This window comes from Typopeltis vanoorti, chromosome 10 (genome assembly GCF_054136105.1).
Source record: "Typopeltis vanoorti isolate ZY-2024b chromosome 10, IOZ_Tvanoo_1.0, whole genome shotgun sequence".
Taxonomy (NCBI): Eukaryota; Metazoa; Arthropoda; class Arachnida; order Uropygi; family Thelyphonidae; genus Typopeltis; species Typopeltis vanoorti.
The window spans coordinates 70,176,152-70,203,808 of NC_143558.1; the positions used below are offsets into that span (position 1 = coordinate 70,176,152).

At 35.8% G+C, this 27,657-nt stretch overlaps 1 protein-coding gene across 1 annotated transcript in view; it reads left to right on the plus strand.

The window, feature by feature from the left end:
- Nucleotides 1-27,657, plus strand: part of LOC150102495 (AP-5 complex subunit mu-1-like) — a 246,378-nt gene that overhangs the window by 180,561 nt on the left and 38,160 nt on the right. The window contains exon 12 of the mRNA XM_090399180.1: nt 7,368-7,450. Coding sequence (XP_090255306.1) covers nt 7,368-7,450 — 83 coding nt within the window. The remainder of the gene's footprint in view (nt 1-7,367; nt 7,451-27,657) is intronic.

Here is a 27,657-nt window from a genome sequence, read left to right on the forward strand (position 1 = left end):
AACAACTTTCTCATACACATAACTGTAAACAACTTTCTTGTACTCTTATATAGCTATATACAAAGTTCCGATGGCAAAGCATTGCCTTTGTTTTTGATGTTAAAACAGTAAATACAGTCACTTCCCATAGGGTTAACTACATTAATATTTAGCAGAATATACACAGAAACAAACAAGGTTATTTACAGTTCTCATGAGACTTGACCTATGTAAAAATAGATGTAAAATGCTTTGGTATTTTTAAGCTACATCGAATTTTACAGGGCCTCCCTCGATGAGTCTAAGGACTCCTTGGAGTTGCCTGTAATAATAATAATAACCTTACACTTACTAACATTCAATCGATAGCCATTATCACTTGTCCACTGTTCCGGCTTATTCAAATCATTCTGTAAGTACTGTATATCAGTACCATTCCTGATTTTGCATCATCAGCAAACAGCTGAACATCTCCTGTCAGGTTTTTCTCAATATCATTAATGTATAGATTGAACAACAACAATGATGATCCAAGAACTGATTCCTGGAGTACACTGCTGATCAGCTTAAATCTGGTAGATGTACATCCACCATATATCACTTTCTGTTATTTGTGCATCAACTACTCTCTCTTATCCAAGTCAATACTTTATATTCCAATCCTATGTTCCCCAGTTTATTCAACAATCTTTCATGTGGAATCCTATCAAATACCTTAGCAAAGTTTAACATTATCATAGTGTATCCATTCCCTTTATCCAACTCAGCCATACCATTATTATAAAATAACATTACCGTCATGTTTTAGAAATTTTGAAGGCATCTAAATTGCTAATACATGACCTCCCTTTAGTAAATTCTTAAACCCATGCTGTTCTTGCAAAGTATAGCTTGTCTGTCAGTCCATTTCTGTATTCAGGTTCTTACCAACTTCTCTAAAATCTTCACCTCCACTCCAGAGACGCATCAGTTTTTACACCACCCTTTACAGCAGAACTACGAGCTAGGTTCTAAAAGTTTCTGACTTGACGTACAAAATTCATGCCAATTTTAAAATGGCATGCATGACAGATAGCACCATCTATAGGGAGCTTAGTGTATCAGTTTCAACTCTCTACCTGCATCATTTAGTTGGAGGCACTCATTTGATTAACGCGTGGCACACTAAGTGGCTGTAATATTAAAAATTGAGTACTGCACTGTGATAAATTTTTTTACCAAAGAAGGGCTTTCTCCAAGTGCTATCAAACAGCAATTGGATAGTGTTTGTGGGGAAGCTTCTCCTTCATATTCCACCTTTTGGAATATGAAGGAATGGGCTAAACAGTTTTGCTTAGGAAGAGAGAGCTTCGAAGATGATTCTCGTGATGGTCGGCCTGTGGAAGTGATGACTGAGGGAAATGTTTCTCTTGTTGAGGAGAAACTGCTCAATGACAGACGACTGAAGCTCAAAGAAATCTCAACAAGGTTTGGGCTTTCTACAACTGTCTTTCGCATCATTCATGAGAAGCTTCACATGACAAAGGTCAGTGCAAGGAGGTAGGTGCTCCAACTTCTCTCTTCAGTTCAGAAGTCCATTAAATGACCTGTTCCTGTAAATTTTTAGAGCTTTTCCAAGGGAATCAGAGAGAGAATTGCAAGAATCCATTGTTGCCAGGGATGAAACTATGATCCTTTATTATGATCCTCTTTCCAAAAGGGAATCCATGGAGTGGCACAAAGGCAAAGCACTACCGAGAAAAGCCAAGGTCACTCAGTTCACCAAGAAGATCATGGCAACAATCTTTTGGGATTGCGGGGTCATTCTCTTGATTGATTTCAAGGTTTGGAATACCATCGTGAATGTAGAATATTATGCTTTGCTCTTGCACAAACTGTGCGATACTGTAAAGGAGAAGAGACGAGGACTGCTGGGTCATGGTGTTCCCTGCTTCATGACAATGCTCCAGTCCATATGGATATTGTTGTGAAGGCTGCAGTGAAGGACTGTGGCTTCCAGGAGATTGAGCACCCACCCTACAGGCCAGATCTAGCACCCAGTGACTACCTTCTTTTCTCAAAACTGAAGAAAGACCTTTGAGGAAGGAAATTTGAAGATGACAATGAGGTGAAAGATGCAGTTTTAGGCCATTTTGCAAACAAAAGTATGGACTATTTTTTTAAGAGCATAGAAATATTAATTCACAGATGTGAAAAGTGTTGAAGTAAATGGAAATTATGTTGAAAAATGACACAGTTGTTTTCTTTCTATCACCTCTAAAAGTTAGTCAGGCTGGAAACTTATGGAACCACCCTCGTATCATACAATTCTTTCCTGAGCTGAGACTCAAGTTGTATAAATATGTCAATGAGCAGGCCACTGGCATGCTCCAGTTTTTAAACCCATGGCTGAACATTCCTTTGTATAGGAATATTCAGATATTTGGCCCATCTGGTTCTATTGCTGAACTAATATCAATGTTATGCAACAGCTCTTGAGCCTTATTCTTGTGTACCTCTATGTCCCAGCCGGCATGAAATTTTGTCATGTTTTACTGTATTTTACATTTTGGTTTAAGCCAATAAGAATACAATTTGGTTGGCTAAATTCCAAATTTCCAGCCCATCCTCGTTCGTTCAGTCTAGATAGATACCTAACAGGGTGAAGGTGAGGAATGGACATTCATTCCTTAAAAGGCTATGTGCAGGTCTTCTCCCATCTTCCTCAATAAAGGTTGAAACGTCTGGGTAGTGACCCTTCCCATAATGCATAGCATTATATATGTCCGTAAGGATACTTGCATTGCATTATGCGATAATAAGGCAAGTGAAGTTACTAGCATTTATATACGAGTTGCCCAGTCATGAAGTTATTTCACATGCAAAGTTTGTTTGCTTGCACTTGAATAAAGGATTAATTCAAGAATATAATTTCTTGGAATCTTTAATAAGTAGGTTTCATCCAGTTATACAGCTTTGACCTTTAAGCACTCCTTTTATTTTTTCATCTTTTAAAAATTTGTCTTATTATTTCCCAGATTTGGGGAAATTTTTTGTACCCATATTCGTTTAAATTAGGTTGATTTCTAAGTTCTGCTGCAGATTCCAAAAACAGTCTTTCTCTTTTAAATTTACTGTGATGGAGCATGGTGGTTTTCTTTCAAAATATCCTGAGTGGTATCCAATAAAGGGTCTTCAATGACCAGATTGACTGTAGTCTGACATTACAAAGAACTCAAACTCTTTAGTCCCCCCCCCCTTCCAAGATAATCTGTTTACCTAAAATCTACAAACCCAGTTCCCCATCTACTGATGCTCCATGCTACAAATTGTAAAAACAGTTAGCAAACATACTTACCACATCCTATATAAAAAAACTCATCATCATCAAATTCCTGACATACTATCATATCCTGTATTTTCATGTAGTACTATCATATCCTGTATACCCCTCAAGGGGTATACAGGACATGATAGTACTACATGAAAAATTTACATCATTACTAACTTCTTATCTACAATTTTCTTCCAAATCAGTCAGTTACATGTCAAGATACCAACATTTCAGATCTTATATTTCTATCGTCTAAGGCACTTTGTACCGTATCAATCCACCTATATCTTGGTCTTCCTCTGGGTCGTTTTACTGCCAACCTGGCAGAGAACATTTGTTTTGCTAATCTTTCCTTGCCCATTCTGTTTAAGTGACCATACCAACTGAGATTAGCTCTGCTAACGCATTCCTAGATGCTGACAATGTCTAGTTCTTTCCTAATATCCTCATTTTTAATATGATATTGCCATTGATGCCATCTGTTAATGCCTCTAATCTTTCTTAGGACTCTCATATCTGCAGTCTCTAGTCTTTGGTCAAGTGTTTTATTTCTGACCCAGCTCTCAGATCCATAAGTTAAAATTGGTTTGAACACTGTCTTGTATACAGCTAATTTAGTGTTTGGGCTAATTTCTCTTTATTCCATATGAATATGTTCAGTTGACTTTCTACCATACCAGCTTTGTTGATTCTGTTGTCTATTTCCATATTTAATTTACCATCTTCATTAAAAATCATGCCTAAGTAGCTGAAATGTTTTACTTGTTCCACAGGTTCTCCGTTCACAACACAGTTGACATTTTCAACGATTCTACCTATTTTCATTGTCTTTGTCTTTTTATTGCTGACCTTCATGCCATATCTATTACAACATTTATTCAATTTAGTCAGGGAATCTTGCAAACTTGTAGCAGATTTATTTAGAAGTATAACATCATCTACATAAAGCAAAGAGCTGACATTAATATCTCCAATTCTGATAACTTGTTTAATACCACTTTCCTTCATAATGTGATCCATATAGTGTACATCCTTGTCTCACACCAGATTTAACATTAAACTATCTTCCTGTACTTCCTTCAATTCTAACTGCTGACTTGCAACTCAAATAAAGACTAAGTATTGCTTGATATAATTTTATTTTTATCATATAACTGTAGCGTATTGAATAGCTTCTCTCTTGGCACCTTGTCATATGCCTTTTCCAAATCGACAAAACTTACAGATAATACAGATCTTTGTTATATTCCCATGCTTTCTCAACTATTTGTCGTAAAGTGAAGATCTGATCCTGACAGCCTCTATTTGGCCTGAATCCAGCTTGTTCTTCACCAAGCTTTTCTTCCGCAATTCTTCTCGACCATTTCTCAAGTATTGCATATATCTTACCAGTAACACTCAGTAGGGAAATACCTCTGCAATTCTCACATTCAGTTTTATTTCCCTTTTTATATATGGGTACTATGAGAGCTCTACTCCAATCATCAGTAATTCGTCCCTCTGTCCAGGACTTCTGAGTTATGCAGTGCAGCCACTAAGACTTTTATACCACCATACTTCAGCATTTCTGGTCGAGTATCATCTACTCCTGCTGCCTTTCCACATTTCAAGCCTTTGTTGGCTTTTTCTACTTCAAGTATGGATATGTATTCCTGACTGTATGCCTGTTTAGTGTTTTTTTACCAGTGTGCTATCATTGCTTGTTTCATTTAGCAATATTTCGAAGTAATTACTCCATACTTCAAGGATATCTTTTTCTCCTGTTTTCATATCATATTATCGTTTTCATATCATCTCTAACTCCTTTTACAGCACTCTTTCCTCTATTTCTAAGCTTCTTCAACAACCTCCAGAATATTTTGCCACCTTCTTGATATTTATTTTCTATGTTCCTCCCATGACTTTTGTTTAGCTAGTTGTACACAGTGTTTAGCTTTCTTACCTTTGTCTCTGTATTCTCTAAGAGCACAAGCTGACTTATTTGCCTGCAACTTTTGATATGCTTTCTTCTTTTCCTTCACTGCCTGTTTAACTTCCTGTGTCCACCATGGAGTTCTAATTTTTCTATCCTTGCAGACAACTTCACCACATGCCTCTCTAGCTGAATCAATCAGGGCTTTCTTCAAGGCTTGCCACTGAATCTCCAAGGTTTGATTCCTGTTCTCAAACTCTTTCATTTTTTCTGCAATAAACTTTGTGTATTTTTGTCTACAGTTAACATCTGAGAGCTGCTCAACTTTTATTCGCTTTAAAACTTTCTTACACATTATTCTTTTCAATATGAAATTCAATTTTATCCTGTTCAAGACTAAATAGTGATCACTTCCAATTTCAAATCCTCTGTACACTCTGGTGTCCTGCACCAGGGAGAAAATATCACTATCAACAATAACATAGTCAATGAGACTTTTCTTATTCCATGCCTCTTTTCTCCGTGTGAATTTGTGCACATTTTTATGTTGGAACATGGGCTGGTTAGTAATAACCAGTCCATGTCCTGAGCAGAAATCCAACAGGTATTTGTCATTATTATTAGCTTTTATCTTTTCTGCAAATTTTCACAAAATATTTTTGTATGTCTGACAATCACTTCCTACTCTGCTATTTAGATCCCCAACAAGGACCAACTTTTCCTTTTTCATTGTGTCAGTTGCTTTCTCTAAAGCATCAAAAAATTCCTCCCCTTTTACCTTAGTAGAACCTTCTGTGGGACCATAGGCTTGAATAAGTCTCATTGTCCAATTCCCCATTCTGATATTTGCCCACATCACTCTATTTGATTCTGCCTGCCATTCAAGGAGATTAGCCTCGTATTTTGTGTTGAATACTATAGCTACGCCTTCTTTTCCTTGATTTTCATTGCCTGAATATAACATTTTGTATTTATTGCTCAGAAAGATTTCACCAGTTTTTGTCTTTTTTTTTTTTTTTTTTTTTTTCAATCACCCATATTATGTCGATCTGGTATACTTATCTAATTCCTCAGCTAGCTCTATTTCTTTGCCATTCAGGCTTCTTATGTTGATAGTACCGATCTTTAATTCTGGTGATATTGAGTTGGGGTGTGCTTTCAGATTTGTTCCAGTAGCTCACTTTTCGCTGTTTGCCCTGGTTCCCTGGCGAAAACAACGGGGGGCCCTTGTTTAACTGGGCGACGCCCCAGTCAGCATGAAATTTTGTCATGCTGTACCATCATTTTGTATATTGGTTTATGCCAATAAGAATACAATTTGGTCAGTTAAATCACAAATTGCCAGCCAATCCTCGTTCATTCAGTATCCAGGTAAATACCCAACAGGCTGCACCACGAGAAGGTGAGGATTGGAGATTAGGTCAGAAGCCCTGGTTGGTTCTCTGCATTCCTTTAAAGGCTATGTGGAGGTCTCCTCTCAGTTATATAGCTTTGACCGTTAAGCACCCCATATAAAAAACTCTACCCATTTTAAAAGCAAAATTTAACTTGAAATAATACAGATATATTGGTAAACTTTGACATCTCATCACTGTTTTCCAATATTCCCTTGATTGACACTTTAACAGTCTTAAAAAACGTTTTTCCTTCTGATCTTAGATCTCTTTTCCTTTGCCATCAAGTCTGGTTATTTTTCTTGAAGGAACAAAATTTACAAACAGATACATAGGTTTATAATATTTTGATGGATTTTATGAAATTTGTTACTCCTTCCACTTAATAGCCTAATTATTGAATAATTTGTTATATGTAGTTGTTTTAGTTTGATTGAAAAAAAGTGGACAAAATTCATTTTAATATAACAAACAGCCTTGTGCTGTAAAATATTTGGCATTATGCTGTCAATTTTTAATTTCATTCTTTAATAATAAAGCTATGTTTATATCTTAATAAATAGTATTCATTGTAATACTGTTCAGTAGTTTTATTATTCTGAAATAATTAATTTAGAATTACTTAAATGTTTATTATTTCTTTCTTTCTAATAGCTCTGCCATTCATTAATTGTATTCATTAACTTTGAGTATAAGTTTTAATTAAAATTTGTCTTATCAGGAAGTGTCATTTAATGTTAAAATTTAGTTTTATTTGTATCTTCTCTAGGATTATTCAGAATGTTGATTGTAAACCATCTTTTGGACTAGTTCAATTAGCTGAAGATAAACACACAATAGTATGGAATATTGGTAAAGAGTAATATAATTTTATTTAGAATTTTGCAAGACAGTACAATGAAATTCAGCATTAAGAATTTTCAAAGATATGTACAAAATGAATTATTTAAGAGGGGGGGGGGGGTATCAGCTTCTTCTTTGACTATTATGTCTAGTTGTTTTTATAGCCATCTGGCCATCTTCTCCTCAGATGGATATGAATTTGTGAATATGAATGAATAATGGAAAGAATAATTTTTCCATTATTCTTTCCATTTTTGGTCTAATCACTTATTGGCTGTATTTTACAATTTTCTCTGATTTATAAGTTCCAGATTTTGTTTAATATTGTTACACCTTCAAATTTTCATAATGCATTCATCTCAGTAGTTTCATTAATCTATCTAATTTTGTAGTTGCTGCACCTGTTTCTGCTGCATGTGTTAGTGCCTGACTACTACTAAATTATCAATTTTGTTTCCTTACTTATTATTTACAGCATCTCCATGGAGTCTGGAGACTCATCAGGGGAAACCCAAATCAACTATTGCACACAAATCCTACCATACCTCTCCTTGATTCCGTTCAGGAAACTTGCAACCAATTTTTGGCAATCCATTCCACTCACTTACTACTCTCTGCACAAAAAATCTGTTCTGCTGACCCCTATTAACCACTCTTACACAACTTCCATGCATGGTCCCTAGTTCTCTGACTATTTGTCTTATATTGAAAAATTTTGTTTGCATCAATTTTATAAATTCCCTTTAATATCTTAAAAGTTTCTATCATATCTCCCCTTTTCCACTAAACTAACTTTGTAATGCACAAACCTTCAACCTATCCTCATAGGGGGTATTACACAAACTTGTCACCATCTCCATCTTGGTCACTCGTCTCTGAATCTTTTTGACCACCTCCTGATCGCCAAGAAACCCAGGTGACCAAATCTGTGCACAGTAGTCAAGATATAGCCGAATCATAGCCTTATAAAGAAAGATAATAACTTCCTTATCTTTATTTGTTAGTGTGTTCTTCAACGTCCAAATAATTCAGAGCTATTTTAGCAACTTTTGCAATCTGCCCTCTGAACTTTAAATCTTTGTTCATCATTATTCCCAAGTCGCTAGCCTCATCAATTTCCTGTAAACCAGTACCATTAATATGATACACCATATGCATCCTCTTCAACCCAAAGTGCATAACCTTACATTTTGCAACATTAAATTGACGATCATTATCCTTTACCCATAATGCCAATTTATTTAAATCATCCTGCAGGATATCTATATCACCTTTATCAACTGTTGCTCTCCCCCAGCCTTGCATCATTAGCAAACAACTGAATATCCCATCTTAAATCTTTCCCTATGTCATTGATATACAAATTAAAGAGTAGTGGCCCTAGTACCAAACCCTGTAGTACTCCAATAGGCAACATCATTCTCCTAGACTCCACCCCACCGTATACCACTCTCTGGTGTCTGTCCTTATTCTTCCAGGTGAGGCTGTTGAGACATCCAGATCTTCTACTAGTTTTTATTGCTTGTTCTTATACTTGATTTTGTGTGATGGCATAGTGATTTCTTTCTTTCTTTCTTTTTCAACAACATATGGAAATGGGACAAGTCAGGGTGGACAGGGAGACACAGTATAAGGAGAGTAGATGTTGGAGGTAGTAGTGAATGTGTGCATGAGAATGGTAAGCATAGGAATGGGATGACCTGAAATGTTAGGCATGTAGTTGAGTCTGAGGAGATAATAAGTGGTGATAAAGGAGATTGAGAATGGTTAGGTGTGGAAAAATCACAACCAGTAAGTGGCATGGGTAGGATTGGTTATAGACCTAAAAGTGAATTGTGTTTATTTACAAATACCAGGACCATCAGAAATAAGGGAGAAATAGTTTTGCTGAGTGGGTTTATTTGCCCAATAATTGTTGAAATAAGTGAAAGATGGTTGGATAAGGATATCCTGACAAGAATAGAAATGGATGGATATGTTGTTTCTCATTAGGACAAGAAAGGAGAGGGAGTGCTATTGATGATAGTGGGCAGATTATGTCTGCATAAAGTGGAGATGTGATAGGGAAGTAGTGGCAGTGGTTTTAAGTCAGTGAGGTGGAGGTTGACAGGAAGAGATATTTAGTTGGATGCTGCTATAGGCAAGAGAATGTGGAGAGTGTTGATGAAGAAATGTATAAGCAATTTGGGTTGGTTAACAGAGAAAGGGTGCCATTATGGATCATTTTAATTATGGTAACATATGCTGAATATATAAGGATCTTTAATAAGAAGAGATTATTTATTTTGATAATTATCAGTTCTGTCGGCTGCACCATTTGTTTAGATAAGAGATTATTGATTATACCAATTGTTTTGATAATTATCAATCCTCATTTGTTATGAGATTTTCTCTATAACAGTTATTTCTATTTCCGAGCGTTTTTATATATGCACAAGGGTTCAATTCCGATTGGTGCAATGACTTTTAACTGTTTCTTTCAGAATCCAAAAAATCACTGACTCGAGACCAAATACAAAATATACACATTTAATAAAACAAAAACAATATATACACTTCAAATAAAATTACACAACTAACTACAAAATTAACTGGATCCAAGGCCTTTTAAAATAAACTTACACTTTATTTAAACTTACACAGATCACCCATTCTCTGACTCATTCTATCACTGGTTTGTTTAACATATACTTAATCACATCTACTAGACTAAATGCTTCATTTACACAATAACAAAATGTCATAGTTTCTTTGTTAAGGCCTTTTACCGAAGATATAAGATTCTCTTCTTCTTTTCCATACAATCCTTTCTCATCGCCCTTATGTAGCACACATTATTCCTCCTGACTCTGAAGTATAGATATTCTGAATTTACCGAAGTATAAGTACTCTTACTTCTTGCAGTTCAATTTTGCTCATTTTAGTACCAGCGTAAAAAAGTTTCTTCTACTGCTTTATAAACAACTGCTTTATCTAAGTTGTGCTAATTCCGTCACCTTTTCCAGTAGAAACAACAAATAGATCTGGAGAACCCGTCCATAAGACAGATGAAACTTTCCATTTAGCGTTTCCTCAAACATTCCTTTAGAATATCAATTGCAATATCTTCTTTTATTTATCAATACTTATTTACAGTTCTTAACTTCTCCAATTTAAAGACTCACAGTTCTACAATTCCTTTTTTGGAATCTACTATTAATATTCTTCCGACTGTTAGATACAACTAAATAAACTTCGTAAGAACAAAATTCCTCCGTCTGTGTTCTTAAACTTCCATTAGCTCTCTCTTGTTTTCTCTGTTACCTCAATACCGAACACTCTCCCTTTTAGCTGTCAATCACGCATCAAACTTCTCAGTGAGCATGTGCACTCCGTGAAAGTGACAAGCAAGAAGTTAGGTGTAATGGCTGACTCGTATCCATTAGCATAACAAGAATGTCTTTTCAAAACACAACACTTAATCATTTTAAACTACAATAAAATTTCTGAAAGTAACACAATTATCCAAATCCAGTAAATACATAAATTTTTTTAAATGCCTTACATTTCATTTTGACAAAATAACATCAATAACAGGCACATCGCAAGTGCCGACAATATGTGTTATGAAACCAAAACTAATAATGTGCTAACATAAACAACTTGTAAAAATATTTAGAATTTTAAATTATGATTATTTTTACAAAGAAAATGAATTTCTTGATTTATCTTAGGCATTATGTAAAGAAAGGGTATGTGAGGATTGACAGTCTTAGATTGAAGGATGTGATTGTGAGTGGGAGTGGCACATTTCCTGCTAGTTGGCGAGAGTGATCATGAGGTGATCACTTAAAGGTGGCGAGCAACATGAAGACTCTGTGAGGAAAGGATATATATGGAACTACGAGGCTCGTAATTATAAGAAGCTTAGGAGACTTGGAGCTATAGAATGAAATGAGTTCAGCAGGAGGGAGATGCATGGGAACTGACCAAGCGATATTTAACAATGTCGATGTGCGAATGCATTCCAAGGGTCAAAAGACTGAATAAGGTAGTTGTCAAATGGATGGATGAAAGGGTTAAGTACAAAATATGGAAGAAGAGGATACTGCAAAGGGAGCATAGGATGAAATGGTAACAGTCAACTGTATGAAGAGTATAAAGAGCAGGCCAGGAAGGTCACTCATTTGATAAGAAAAGCAGAAGTGCAGTATGGGCAGAAATTATCAAATCAGACAGAAAAACCCTAGAGAATTTTTCAGATGAATGGTAAGTAGAAGGAAGAATGATTATGGTAAAATGACATAATAGTAACTGCTGTAGAGGACATAGTTAAGATATTCGGTGAACAGTTTGCAAGGATATTTCATCCTCATCAGGATCAAATCATTAAAATCTCAAGTGTAGAGAAAATAGCAGAGGATAGCTTATTATGAGCGAGCAGGAGATATATGAAAAATTAAATAAGCTTGATGTCAATAAAGTAATAGAATTTGATGACATATCATCACATAACTTAAGGGAATGTTTAATTCATTTGACAGTAGCACTGTCATGCCTGTTTAATAAGAGTTACAACAGTACAGGTCCCAAGAGATTGGAAAGAAAGTAAAATTTTTCCATTGCATAAAAGTGGTGATAAGGCTATGGCTATAAATTATAGGCCAATCAATATATCTGGAGTTGTGATTAAGGTGCTAGACAGATTAGTGAGAACCAGGATACAGAAATGGGTTTGATAACAGCAGTATTTTCTGCTGTCATCAAATCTTTAATAAATCCATGCTAATAGTCAGCATGGGTATGTTAAAGGGAAGTCATTTTATCAATTTTCTTATCTACTATAGCAAGATGACAGATGTATTGGACAAAGGAGATGTGTATACATGGTATACTAAGATTCTGCAAAAGCTTTTGACAGACTGCCACAGAACAAGCTGTTAAATAAATTGAAATGAATGAAATTGGTTAACAGATTAGTGAGTTGGATCAGTGACTGGCTGTCAGATAAGTATCAGAAAGTTATATATGGAGATGGAGTATCTCAAAAAAGGGAAGTCACTAGTCGAGTGCCGCAGGAGTCTGATTGAGACAGATTTAACTAGTGACGTGCCCCTGTTTGCAGGTGATGCAAAATTATTAAGGACATTAAGATTGTATACTATATATTCAAGTCAAATTGATATCTTCCAGGAACAAAGAACAAATTGATATGTGCACGCAGGCACTACATACTAACTATATGACTTAAGTATGACTGAAGCGAAAACTGCAAAGAAAGTATATAAGCCCAAAATGTGCCCCTTAGTGGGCTGGGATTGATGTTCTTGGCTGTTGGACTGAAGTTCTCAGGATCAGTGCTTCACAGATGTGAGGCAGTTTTATATAACCATATTTATTGAGGTTAGGGTAGTTAATTAAGGCAGAGGCAGTATCCAGGCACACTCTTTCGCATTTGAATTTGCTTCTACGGTGTAAGGTGGCCTTTTTTTTATAGTATCTTGTGATGGGTATCCAAGACATGGTTGGCAAGCCTTGAGTGACTGTAGTGGTAGAAGCAGATGTAATCTTTGTGTTCAGCAATTCTTGTGTTGGCTATCCTACCTGTTTGGCCATAAAAGGACAGCTTGCAACTGCATAAAATGCTAGACACCTGGAACATTTAGGGATTGTGGCTAGTCTTTAGGGGAGCAAATAAGGAATTCCAATTTTTATATGGTCTATAAGTGGTTGTAATCTTTTTCTTTTTAAAATTTTTGTCAATGTTTTCAAATGAGCCTCAAATAGTTATTGGTATTGTTAGGCATTTTGCCAGTCATTTGGTATTTTATTTTTCTTTAAGTACTGTATTTAGAATATCATAATTCTTTTGCTAATTGTTTCGCTCCAATTTTAATAGTTCATTCTGTCTCTTATCTATTCTAGCTGATTTTCTTTTATTATTGTAGTTTAAGTATTTGTTCAATATCTTTTTCTATTTCAAAAGCTACATTATCCTCATCATTAACATAGTGTATCACATATCAAGTTATTACATAGTATATTCTGCTTGTCTTTTGAAGACAAAACAGAATATGCTATATAATAACTTTGTTAATAAATTAGTGCAGTTACAATAGTATGGTAATAATTTTGTATTCATAAAAAACTTTAATGGGCACATACATGCAGATATTAGGACATAGACATTGTTTTATATCATATTACTATAAAAATGTAGGATTAAGCAGTTATAAAAATTTGTAATAAAACACAGTTAGCTGTGTTTTTTTAATGACCACATTTATAAGAGTTGTGAGAAAATGGCATCAATGACAGAATCAAATTAAAACAAAGATATTAGAAAGAAGCTTGACATTGTAAGCATTCAAGAACATGTGAGAGCACAGCTCATCTAAAGAAGCATGGTCATGTCTCTTAAACAAAATAAGAAAGGAAAGGTTAACAAAGCAGATGTTTGATGGCAGGAAAAACAGATCTGGGTAGCTAGCAGTATCATTCATGTCGGATATTGCTGTGATGAAAGCATAACATCCATCATATCCTAACTCTACATAATTTGGATGCTTGATGATAGAGGACCAAACCTGGCTTAATATAAGTATTTTACTTTTATTGCAGATTTCTTTGAGACTTGAAAGTAATATTTGTTTCCCTATGTCAAATTACTAACATGATGATAGGTATCCTAGTGATGGGGCAGCCACCTTAAGGCATCTAAGCCTTGCCTTTTTGTAGAAGTAGTAATAGATAAAAAAAAATAATAATAAAATAAAATGTAAACCAATTGGAAAGAGAAGGCCAGGTAGACCTCAAACGAGGAGATGGATAATGAGACTGGACGAGACCAATATGGTCTATATCTGTAATTAACATTATGATGATGACGACTTTTATTGCATTAAATGGATGCATAATATTTCAGGAGCTTTATTTGAATTTCTATATATGACTGTTGTAAGCAATATAAGCCATTTCATTATTCTGCCAGAGTAGTTGATGACCTTGATTTGTTGTGTGGATGGCTAGCCTGACTTATTGTCTCTGTACTTCTCAATATTTTTGCATGTTTTGCCATGCAGATTTTCCCAGAGCAGCCTGTTTGTATTATGTATCAGATACCACATGAGCAATAGATTTTGTAAATTCCCTTTTTAAGGGGATGATGTGTGAAGATTTATGGTGAACATGAAAATATGGAGGCCTTGGCTTTTCATTACAACACACCTCATGCAAATGATATTGCTATCATTTATTTCATTACCCCAGTTTGAATGTTGTAGTTGACTCTTTGACACTTTATAATTACTGGTTGAACTTCCATAGCTCAGTAGGTATAGATGAGACCTTTGGTTAGAAAAACTCAGATTTGAATCCCATCTTTGACATGAGGAACCTTTATCAGGTGTTTTCAGTCAGGTGGTAAGTTAGCCAATTCCATACAGAGGCGGAGTGTTTTTCTCCCAGAAACTTGGGCTTTTTTATCCTCAATGATTAAGAGGCTTCATTAGGAGAAAAAAACAGTTTAACTTCTTAATTTGGATTGTTTTTTCTCCTAATGAAACCTCTTACATAAAGCCTTCTTGTTAAAATGCATACCACAAGTCCTGTGAGAGGACTTATGGCACACAAGTTATCAAGAAAATGGACCAAGAGAAAAGTTCCAGGAGAAGAAGCTGCTAGTCTTGGAGATAGAGACAGTACTTGCTGAATTTTTTACTAAATGCCTTGATGAGGACCAAATTCATGGAGTGGAACAATGCTATAGTGATTCTTTTATATAAAAAATAGGATAATTTACAAGTGCTCATAGGCAAGGCTACAGAAATACAACGTAAATTTACTGGCCACAAAAAAAATTTATTTGCCCAAATGAGACTCAGTCACATGATCTGGCCTTAGACCTGTCTTTGCAAGATAATTGTGTTTATTTTTTAAATATCAGTATTAAAAAAACATTTTCGTTATGTAAGGTTTTCAAGCATTTAATTACACTAAGCTGGATTCACATTATGAACCATGAAAATGGGTTCAGACTACTATATTATGATTGCACACCTATTTAAGAGGCAAAAGGTTTGGAAGAATAACATGTATACTACAATACTTAATTAGATTGTTCCAATTTTAATTTTTGTATGTATAATTACTGGTTGAGCTTCCATAGCTCAGTTATGTACAGATGAGCCCTTTGGGTAGAAAGACCCAGATTTGAATCCCGTCTTTGACATGAGGAACCTTTATCAGGTCTTTTCAGTCAGATGGTGAGTTAGCCAATCCCAACAGCGGCAGGGTGTGTTTCTCCCAGAAAGTTGGGTTTTTTTATCCTCAAAACAAAACAAGCAAACTGGCCCCCATGAACATGCATATCTACAGACATAAAATGTTCACCCTTTGGGGATGCAGCAGAGGAATGGTAGGCTGGCTGCATTAATTGCCTATAACCCTAATCAGGGGCTCAACCCATCTTGGACAAATGATTGGATGGATGAATTACTGGTTTATTTTGTTAATGAAATTATATTTTGAGAAAAGTAACTTTAAAAAATAAATAGATTGTCTGTTACACATGCTGCATAATGCATATATGTGTAAGGTTAATATAGAACTAAATGAATGCATTAATTTGATTAAAAATTTATCAGAAATGATAACTGCAATTTAATTTAAATGTGTTCATGATATGAAAAACTTACTTCTTTTGCAATGAAAAACTGGTTTTTCCCACACACACACACATCAAGTGTACAAGATTGACGTTTTCAAATAAAGTGCCATAACTATAACACATAATGGCAGCTCATTTTGCTTGCTTTATGACTGAAACAAAAACCTGAAGTGTGACACATTGTGAGCAAAAAAGAACACTATAATAAGTGCTGTGAGATAAAAGGGATTTTTGGAACTTGATAGTGGATATTTATGAAATCTTTCATATAGAAAGAAGAATATTTAATAGTTATCACTTGTTTCACAACATTGATAGAACAACTATTGTGGGAAGAAGATATGGCAGGTTGAGTTTTTAATGACTTCATTTTTTTTTTGTTTTGTTTTGTTTTTTCTCATATTAGAAAGAAAAACTTCTGAACCTTAATGGAAATAAAAGGATGGAAGAAAGTGAAGATGATTTGTTTATATTATGACTTTTAGAGAAAAATGGTAACTAAAATTGCAAGTGTTTTTGTGATTCTTTAAAAGGGAATGCTGCAATGTTCAAATTAAGGATTTCAGATTTCCACAAGTTTTACTTCCAACTCTATGGAAATAAAATGGTGAATGAGATGATGTTTTAAAATGAAACAAAAAAAGTTTAAATTATGCAAAGAAAATAATACATTTTGAATCTATCTAGAACAAGGCTGAAACTTTGCTCGCCACTTGTCTCTGGTAACTCTTCTGTGGTGAGTGGATTTCTGGAGCCCTATTCACAGGGGTGCTGTACTTGGTTCAGCCAAACAAAAACATGCTTCAGAAATGATTTGAGCACCATAGATCACATACAACTAATAGAGAGTCTAACAAATATAGGATCCTACTCCATTTGGCATTCAATGACTATGAGAAAGTACAGCAAAACCCCGAAGTTACGCAGTAGGTGGGACCAACAAAAAGCGCACAAGTCAAATTCACGTAACTCGGGGTATAATTTTGCATGTAATTTATATATACAAACATACAATTGGGACCGAAGGTTTACAAAAATACCTATATTTTTTAAGAAATATAATCATAATTGTAGTTTTTCGTACATAACAAAAAAAGAAAGTTATTTCGATGTCGATGGTTTCATAAAATCTAATAGATTCCTCTGACGGCATAATGCCTTTTTCTTGTCACGCAAAATTTCTTCATAGCAAGCTAATGATTTTTTTATTCCTTGCCTTGTGGCTACAATTCGTTCCTTGTTAGAATCTATGTCCTCTCAAAATCCATAAACCTTTCTTTTATGATTGCTCTTACTGTTGATTCCTGTAGATCGAACTTCTTTGCTAGCTCACAAATTTTCATTCCGCCTTCAAAATCCTTAATAATGTTGAGTTTTGTTTCCAAAGTCGCAATGTTTTTCTTTTCTTGCTAGCAGTTGAAGAATCGGACTTGCTTCTTTTGGGTGACATTATTTTTAATGTGATAAAATTTTTATCAAGAACATAACATTAAACAATCGCAAGGTTTGTAGACTATAAAAATCGTGTATGAATGGAGACCGCGTGAAACACGTCAGTGCTTGTTCACAGCATGTGCGACACTGGCGAATGCGGTCGGCGCCTGAAAGATACGACTAGTGGTGAGGCGTGAAGCGGGACGGGAATACATACATAATAGAAACCGCGTAACTCCGGATTCGCGTAAGTCGGGGTATGACTGTATTTGATTCTGTATAAACTGCAATCTTCAGCTCTGGTCTTGATCCATACATTCCATCTACATTAGAATTATTGCCAACATCTATGAGACTGCAGTAACAACATTTAGGCTTTTTGAAGACACAAAGCTAGTCAAAATTGAAAAAGAAGTATGCCAAAGTGATTCCATGTCACCCAAGCTTTTTAATGCAGCATTACAAAATCTTTTTCTAGTAATGAATTGGGAATAATGTAATCAGCAATATTTTGCTGATTACATTATTTTCTTCTCAACTACTCTACTTGAATTACAAAACATGATTAAGGAACTAGCATAGATAAATAAAGAGGTGGAACTGAAGAAATTGGATGAAACTGGAGAAGACTAAAGTAATTTTCAAATTTTTAAATAAATCAGATATATGTCTTGAGGATGTAATGTTGAAAAATCTGAATAACTACATCTACCTAGGTCAGAAGATTACAGATGATGGCAGAATCTTGGGAGAAATAGATGTGCGAAATTGCCATTGAGTGCGATAAAAAAAAAATATCTTTAAGAGTACCCTAACATTTTTTTTTGAAGAGAAAAGTCTTCAATGAATGCATCCTACCAATTCTTACCTATGGATTGGAGACTTGGATCAGTACCCAGAGAGACATCCAAAGGCTGGAGACCACTTAGAGATGCATGGAGAAATGTATGATGGAACTTACAAGGAGAGATGAAAAAATGGAATATGTGGATATGAGGAATGACCAGAATCAGAGTTGAAGACATCATCACCTGTATGAAAACCCTAAAATAGTAATGGGTAGGCTGCATTGCTAGAAGAAGTGACCAATGTTGAGATAATTAACTGGACCCTAAGAGACCTTGAGGATAATCATTTAGTCATTGGAAAAATGAAATGAGGAAACATATTGGAGTTGCTTAGCAGCCTTAAAGACCACTGGAATGCCAACTACTACGTGATTCCATGCATGCATGGATAACTAGTTGTCAGTGTTGCCACAGAGATTTCTTCTTTTTCTAGTACAAAAATTCAGATCCACTCCAAATAAAAGTCACGTGACCTTTGGTCTTTCACGGAACCACCAAACATTGCATTTCACTATAATTTATTGTAGTGAAATAGCTATAGAATGGATGTTGTATAATTTACATAAATAATAATTTAATTACTCCATACTGCTACAGTAGATGAATGAATGTTTAACATATCAGCCTATGAAGGAAGATTCCAGTAAACTGTAAAAGAAAGGGTATCATTAAGTTTGTAATTAAGAATCACATCTAGAAAGGCTAAACAACTTTTTCCTGTTTCAAGGAGAGTTATTTTTTGAAGTCTAACTTCAAAGAAAAGCTCTTCTTTGAAGATGGGTTAGATAGAGAATGCATCATCCACAAAGAGCACCCAAAGAGTAAGTTGTCAATGACTGGAAAAGAATAGTTGACCTTGGTATTCCAGACCAAATTCCAACATCAGTCCCTTTAATCTTTTTGTGTGTTTGGTTTATCTATTTGAAGTATCCAAAACCTCATTTCCCTTCCCCCCCCTTCGCTATATGAGGGTACAAAAGTAAAACAGCCAGCAGCAAGATGTTATATGGTATAGAACCTTGTGGTAATGTACCAGAGCATGCCTGGTGAGAATGACTTGTGGTGTATGATGGGGAAGGGGAAGAGGAAAACACTGTCAAAGCCATGCTATAGCCAGAAGACTGAGCCCTCTTTATATGGGCAGCATGCTCAAGAGGGTCACCTTACACTGCAGCACCCTACTTTTTAACTTGTGCTTTAGAACTGAATTATTCTATATCATCTCTGCATACTTACCTGACATTTATCCCAGAGTACATGGAAAAGACCTATATTCGATCCATTATTAATAAAAAAAAAAAAAATATATTATGATAAGAAGTCTACTATCAAGCTACTGACCCATTGTACTCACAGTTCTCTGCGTATATTGGAGATCATTTACGGCCAACTTCTTCATCACTAAGAAGCCTGCCAGTTAATTATTAATCACCAATATGGATTATGCTATCCTTGATTCACAAAAGATTCTTTGCCTATATCACCAGTTGATTATGTGCCATGGAAAAGGTTGGTGAGGCTTGTACATTTGTTTTTGATATTTCCATAATGTTTTATTGGGTCTGATATATATATGTGTGTGTGTGTGTTAAAGATACCAAACTATTTTAAACCTGGTTTTACTCCATTTCCCAAGTAAGCAAACAGACAAACAAGTCAAGTTTGCACCTGCAAGTATTGCAAGTCTAGCTGATCCTGCATGTAGTGCAAGAACTTTATATAAATGTTTTATTGGGTCTGATATATATATAGGTTTACACTTAGCAAACTACCATGCTATCCACATTTACAGCCTTCCACATTTTGTGTATTTAATTGCCAACTTCCTTTCTAGCCATTTGAAACGTGTCATGGTAGATGGCTACCCCTCCCACCTTCAAATTTTCCTTCCAATGCAATAGTGCCCATTGGCTATTTTTTTTTTCACCCATCCTCTTCCCATATAAATGATCTTTGCTCACTGACCTCAAATCCAAATGCTGATAATAGTACTTTCCATTCCTCTTTCTCATTTGACAAACTTTGTAATGTCCAAACAATTATATCAATCTTCAAAATCTTCCACATCCAGTAATACTTCAACCCAATCTCCATCCCTTTCTTCAGTAGGATGTGTATCAGTGATTAGTTGATTTTATTTTTAATTATTTTAATTTGTAATTTTAATACAGTGAGATGGGATGAGCATATTGCATAGCGTGAAAATCAAACATAATTAATGGCATGAACTTTTTGAAAAAATCTTATGTTGTCAAAACTGGTGGATAGAATGCATAATTGTGGAAGCAAATGATGGTATGAATCATGGAATGGAAGCAAGTGGGGCTACAAAAGTGAAAGAAAGAAACAAATGTGAGTGACACTATAGAATTGAAGGAAAGGCAGAATGATAGACTGGACAGATAGTGTAATTGCCAGGATGCAAGACTTGAAAAATGAGTTGATCAGAATAAGAAGTGAAATTAAAATTATTCATAGTGAGATGAGAACTTTGGTGGATTAGAATGGATGAGCACAAATGGTTAGGATGAAGGAAAGCAAAGAAAAAGACATGATGTATGGAGATTCTGTTATTAGAGGTATGGTAAATGAGAGATTTCATAGGTTGTATTTTCCAAGAAAGAGAATTAGCAGGATAATTGATGCATTAGATAAGAGAAGCAGACAAGCAAGTGAGCTGGTGGTGGTGGTTGCTGAAACAAATGACTTAAAGTTTGACATAAAGAGTATGTGAGAATGAATATCAGGAGATAGTTGAGGAGAGTGAAAGATAATACTGTGGTTGGAGAGGTAGTTGATATGTTGCCTAGGTATGATAATGGTGAGTTGAGACTGAGAGTAGGGATCATGAATGGTATGTTGGCAGAGCTGTGAGAGGAAAAGAGAGTGGAATTTATGAATGTGTGGGAGGCATTTGAGGGAAGGATGGAAATGCACACAAGGGACAGGTTGCATTTGAATGGATTTGGTGTGAGTCAGTTAGAGGTACTATTGTTGTAAGGAGGAATGATGAGTGATGTTGACAAGAAAGCTTAGAAAATAGGAGGTGAAGCAAAAGATCAGGATGAGACTGAAGTGATTGTAAATGAGAATAGTAGTACTGTGAGTGCAAATGATAGAACAAGAATGCAAGATGGACAGGGATAAGGAGAGAGGGAGTCATGGTGGACAGGGAAACACAGTATAAGAAGAGTGGATGCTGAACGTAGTAGTGAATGTGTGTATGAGGATGGTCAGTATGGAAATGGGATGACCTGGAATGTGCATGGTGTAGTTTAGGTTAAATAGATAGAGCAAGTGGTGATAAATGCAATTTTGGGAATGGTAAGGTGTGAGGCAATCACACCTAACCATTCCCAAATGGGAAAGACTGATTATAGACCTAAAAGCGAATTGCGGTGTTTATTTACAAATGCCAGGAGCATTGGAAATAAGGGATATAAAATAGTTTCACTGATTGAGTTTATTTGCCCCAAAATTGTTGGAATGAGTGAAACGTGGTTGGATAAGGATGATATCCTGGCAATTAAAAAAATGGAAGGGTATGATGTTTTCTGCAGGGATAGAAAAGACCAGATGGGAGGAGGTGCTGTTGATGATAGTAGGTTAATTATGTCTGCACAAAGTGGAGATGTGAGATGTAAATAGTGGCAATGGTTTTAAGTCAGTATGTGTGAGGTGGAGGTTGACAGAATGAGATATTTAGTTGGATACTGCTTTAGGCCAGGGCAGTGATGAAGAAATGTATTGGCAACTTGGGTTAGTAAACAAGGGAAGGGTGATTATTATGGGTGATTTTAATAATGGCAGTATTTGGGAATAAGGAAAATGAATTTCTTGAGTTCTTGAGAGACATCTCATGCAGTATGTAAAAGGAGGGCATCCAAGGATCGAGAGTTATAGATCTGATCATTTCATCAGAGGATGTAATTGTGAGTGGGGTTTCTGACCTCCCTCCAGTTGGTGAGAGTGATCATGAAGTGTCACATGGATTACGGCTAGCTATACAAGGCTGGTGATTATGAAAAGCTTAGGAGACAAGCTTGGAGTTACAGCATGAATGATGTGTTAAGCAGGAGGGAGTTAAATGCTGCATGGGAATTTGATGTGCAAATGCATTCCAGGTGTCAAGAGACTGAATAAAGTAGGTATCAAATGGATGAATAAAAGAGATTAAGCATGAAATTTGGAAGAAAAAATAGATACTGTGGAGGGAACAAAATATGAATAATGGTATCAATTAATTGCATGAGGAGTATAAAGAACAAGCCAGGAAGGTGACTCATTTGGCAAGTACAGCAAAAATACAGTGTGAGCAGAAATTAAAAAATCCAGCCAAGAAACACACTAGAGTTTTTTGATATGTGGTAAATAGAAAGAGGAATGATTATGGCAAGATAATGTTAATGGAAGAAAATGGTAAAATGGTATTCAATGAACAATTTATAAGGGTGTTTCATCCTCATCAGGATGAAATCATGAAAAACTCAAGTGTAAAGAACATAGGAGAGAGTGACTTAATTGTGAGTGAGCAGGAAATATATGAGGAAATAAATAAGCTTGATAGCAATAAGGCAGTGGGTATGATGACACATCACCCCATGTCTTAAGGGAGTGTTCCAGGGAATTGGCAGTGGTGTTATTATGCCTGTTTATTAAGAGTCTAACAACAGCACAGATTCCAAGAGAGTGGAAAGAAGGCAAAATTGTTCCACTTTATAAAAGTGGTGATAAGGTATTGATGAGGTAATACAGAAATGGGTTAATAAAAGCAGCATCCTTTGTAGTTGTCCAACTTATTTATGTACTATAGAGAGATGCATAACCAGTGATATACTTGATTTTGATAGTCTGCTACACATCAAGCTGTTAAATAGAACATGGAATAGAAATGGAAGGGTACAGCGTTTTTCACAAGGATAAAAAAAGACATGGTTGAGGGGGGGGGAGTGCTGCTTTGATGACAGCAGGGGAATTATGTCCACATAAGGGAGACATGAAAGAGGTAAATAGAGGCAATAGTTTTGAGATAGTGTGGTCTGCGATGGAGGTTGACAGGAAAAGATATTTAATTGGATGCTACTATATGCCAGGTAATGTGGAGGATGGTGATAAAGAAATGTATAAGCAACTTCAGTTAGTGAACAAGGATAGGTGATTATTATGGGTGATTTCAGTTATGGATTGAAATGAAGAGATAGTATTTGAGAATAAGGAATGTGAATTTCTCAAGTCCTTGAGAAACAATTATATCAGGCAGTATGTCAAGAAGGGCATGCAAGGATCGAAAGTTTTAGATCTAATCATTTCATCACAGGTTGTAATTGTGAGTGGGGTTTTGCACTTCACTTAAGTTGATGAGAGTAATCGTGAAGTGATCACGTGGGTTGCGGTTAGCCATATGAAGACTTCTGTGAGGAAAGGATATATATGGAAGTACAAATCTTGTGATAATGTCAAGCTTAGGAGACAGCTTGGAGCTATAGCATGGAATGAGTTTAGCAGTAAGGAAACAAATGCTGCTTTGGAACTGACAAAGAAATACATAACAGCATCAATGTGTGAATGTATTCTGAAGGTTAAAAGCCTGAATATGGTAAGAAGTGTATAAAATGGATGAATGCCTTCTTCTTTCAGATGAAATCTGAGAGAAGAAGAATGCACTCTGGAGGCAGTACAAGATGAATAATGGTAATCAGTTGCATGAAGAGTATAAAGAGCAAGCCAGAAGAGTGACTTGGTTGGTAAGGACAACAAAAGTGCAGTTGATTATGTGGCAAGTAGAAGGATGAATGAGTATGGTAAGATGATGTTAATGGATGAAAGTGGGAGATTAGCGACTGCTGCAGAGAAAATAGTCAAAGTTTTCAGTGAGCAGTTCATCAGTGTGTTTCATCCTCAGTGGGAAATTGGAAACTCGAGCGTAGAGAATAAAATGAGAGAAGACAATGGTGAGCGAGGAAGAGGTATGTGCAGAATTTAATAAGCTCATATAGTCAATAAGGCAATAGAACTTTATGACATATTACTCTGTGTCTTCCACAGGAATGTTCCAAGGAGTTAGCATCAGCCATGGCCTGTCTGTTTAATTTAACAAGAGTCTTGCAACAACACAAGCCCCAAAAGAGTAGAAGGAAGGTCAGATTGTTCCACTTCACAAACATGGTAATAAGGTTAAGGCAACAAATTATAGCCTGTTCTGTATATCTGGAGTTGTAGTTAAGTTACTAGAAAGGTTGGAAGGTTGGTGAGAGAGAGAGAGAGGATACAAAAATGGGTGGATCACAGTGATAATCTTTGTGCTTGTCAGCATGGGTTTGTTAAAGGTAAGTTGTGTTTTACAAACTTGCTTATATACTATAACAAGGTGACGAATGTATTGGACATGGGAGATGCACATACAGGGGTATACTTAGATTTTGCAAAGGCTTTGATAGATTGCCACACCACAAGTTAGTCACTAAACTGAAGCAGATGGGATTGGATGATAGACCAGTAAGTTTGATAGGTGATTGGCTATCAGATAGTCGTCAGCAAGTTGTGTATGGTTGGGGGAGACACAATCTCAAAAGAGGAAAGTCATAAGTGGTGTCCCACAGGGGTCAGTTTTGGGACCATTGTTATTTAATTTGTATATTAATGATATTGGGATAGATTTATTTGGTGATATACAACTGTTTGCAAAACTGGGGAGAATGATGAAGAATCAAGTAGATATTGTGGTTTTAGGAGGACTTGAATAGATTATATGGGTGGGCAGTGGTCTGTAACTGTGACAGTGTTGCCAAGTGTAAGGTTCTGAAATTTGGTAATCAACAATGGAATGCAAACTATTCATTTCGTGGGGAAACTTTAAAGGAGGTAGAAGAGATAAGAGATTTTGGACTGATGGTGGACAAATACCTGAAATTCAGGGCCACATTCCACAAGTTGTGAAGTTGTCACATTGGATAATGACAATGATGCAGAGGACCTTGATGTGGTTATGATTTCATTGTATACTCATATGGATTATTATGTACAGAACTGGTCACCAGATTTTCATGGTGATGAGAATATGTTACAAAGGGTTCAGAGAAGATTCACAAAGGTGGTCGGTGATCTTTGGAATATGAAATACGAACACAGATTGAAAGAATGTAAATTGCAAAGCCTTGTGAATAGGAGAAGATGGAGGGATATGATTGCGACATGTAAGTTAGTCAGGAGGTTGTTATCATGGAATAAACTCTTAATAGAAACATCCTTGGAAACTGTATAAGGAGAGTGTGAGAAGAGTAGTAAGAAGAAGGTTCTTTACATGGAGAGAAGTTGGTGAGTAGAATGCATTGCCTAAGTGTGTTGTGAATGTAGACATATTGAATCAGTTTAAGGCATGATTGGATGAGCTTTGTGTGTAATAGTGTGTATCTCCTACAATGAATCATTGACTGCTTGGAGGTCAGATGTTAATAATAATTTTTTTAAATGACTCATAAAAGAGGTGAAAATTTTATTAAAGAGAATACAATTTAAAGATGAAAAAGTAAGGTTAAGTGGATGAGTTAAAGATATAAAGCAGGAGCTTAAAACATTGCTTAGGAAATAAAAACAAAAAGGTATTGGCATGCTTATAAGCAATACAAAGCACAGGCAAGAAAAATTAACTAGTATGGTAAGAAAGACTAAATCAGATTATGAGAGATTAGCTAAGCAGGCCAAAGTATATCCAAGAGTTGTTTTTTGTTGAGCAGCAAAGTAAGAGAAAGCAGAAAAAATAGTTCAACTACTAAACAATTACTTTGAAAGGTGTATCAACTGATGTGATGGAAACCGATCTGGGAATTCAAACAGATTGTAACAAGAATGTGTAGGAAAAGAGATCTGGAATATGTGGATGTGTGGAGTATGTTTGAGGATAGAAGGATTGCCCAAGAGATGGGTTATATTTGAATGCAGAGAGGTTTAAGCATTTGGAGAGATATATATTGGGACAGGGTAACTAGAATTGTACAAGTAGAATGGGATGGCCTCTGTGGGGATAGTGGATCGAGAAAGTGTATACTATACTGTATTTACTCAAATATAACTTGCATTTTTTTCCCAAAAATCGTGGTGATTTTCGATATGTGTGGGGATTTTCGGAAAAAAATTAAATTGACATTTATAATTAAATTCTCAATATTCATTATAATTTATAATTGCGCACATTATTTATGCGATTGGCCGCTAACCTTCATCACACAAATATTTGAATCTTTAGCGACAATGCTTCTGCAATTAAATTGAAACAAACAGTTTCATTATTGCTTGTCCTTTTATCATTTAGGAATCATAAGATCATCATGATTTTAAAAAAACCGAAAATGGGTATCACGTACCAAGAATCTTCTATTTGCTATCACTACTACCAGTCCCGCACATGATTGGTGCAGTATTAACAAAAGCTCGCAACTCAACAATAAAGGCAAGCTGACAATTGTTAAGTTGAAATGCTGATTCTCTTCAACCAAATTCCAAGAATTTGGGATGCAAAGTCCAACTCTACCTCCCTGTGGTGCACCCTGGGGTGTTGGGAATCCTGACCATTATCAGACCTGGACCCAACACCACTAACAGAGCTCTGGCGAACACTTCAGAACCCTGGTCAGGAGAAGTGTGTATGCAACCACAGCAAAGATACCACTACAATACCAGAAACAGCCTCGAGTCCTGCGCGGCCCACACTAACCTTTCAACAGCAGCGGTAAGGCATCGAGTGAAGCCAGGGGTGCTAAGAATCTCGAAGAAGAAAACAGGCCACCTCTTAAATCTATGAAAATGGCAATCAGTATCCTCAATACTCAAAACTGAGGAAGATGTTCTAACAGGGGTAGAAATCCAAGGGTATAGCATATTTCGGCAGAATAGGGAGGATAAATGTGGTGGTGGAATGATACTCATGATAAGAGATGAACTTTGCCCTCTCAGAGTAGAAAATCACAGTGGAGAGGTAGCACTAATGGCTTTTAGAGTATATGATGTCAGATGTCTATGGAACAAGATATTTAGTGGGATGTTGCTAGAAACCAGGGAATATAACTGGTGACGAGCAGAAAATGTTTAAGCAAATTAGTTTGGCAAGTGCAAAGTGAGTGATCATTATGGGGGACTTCAACTATAGTGATATAAACTGGACAAAGGAGACAGCATGCAGCAATTTCTGAATTTCTTGAGGGACAACTGTCTTAGGCAGCATGTTGTGGAGGGAACATGAGGATAAAGAATTTGGATTTGGTCATAGCATTAGAGTATCTGATTGTGACTGC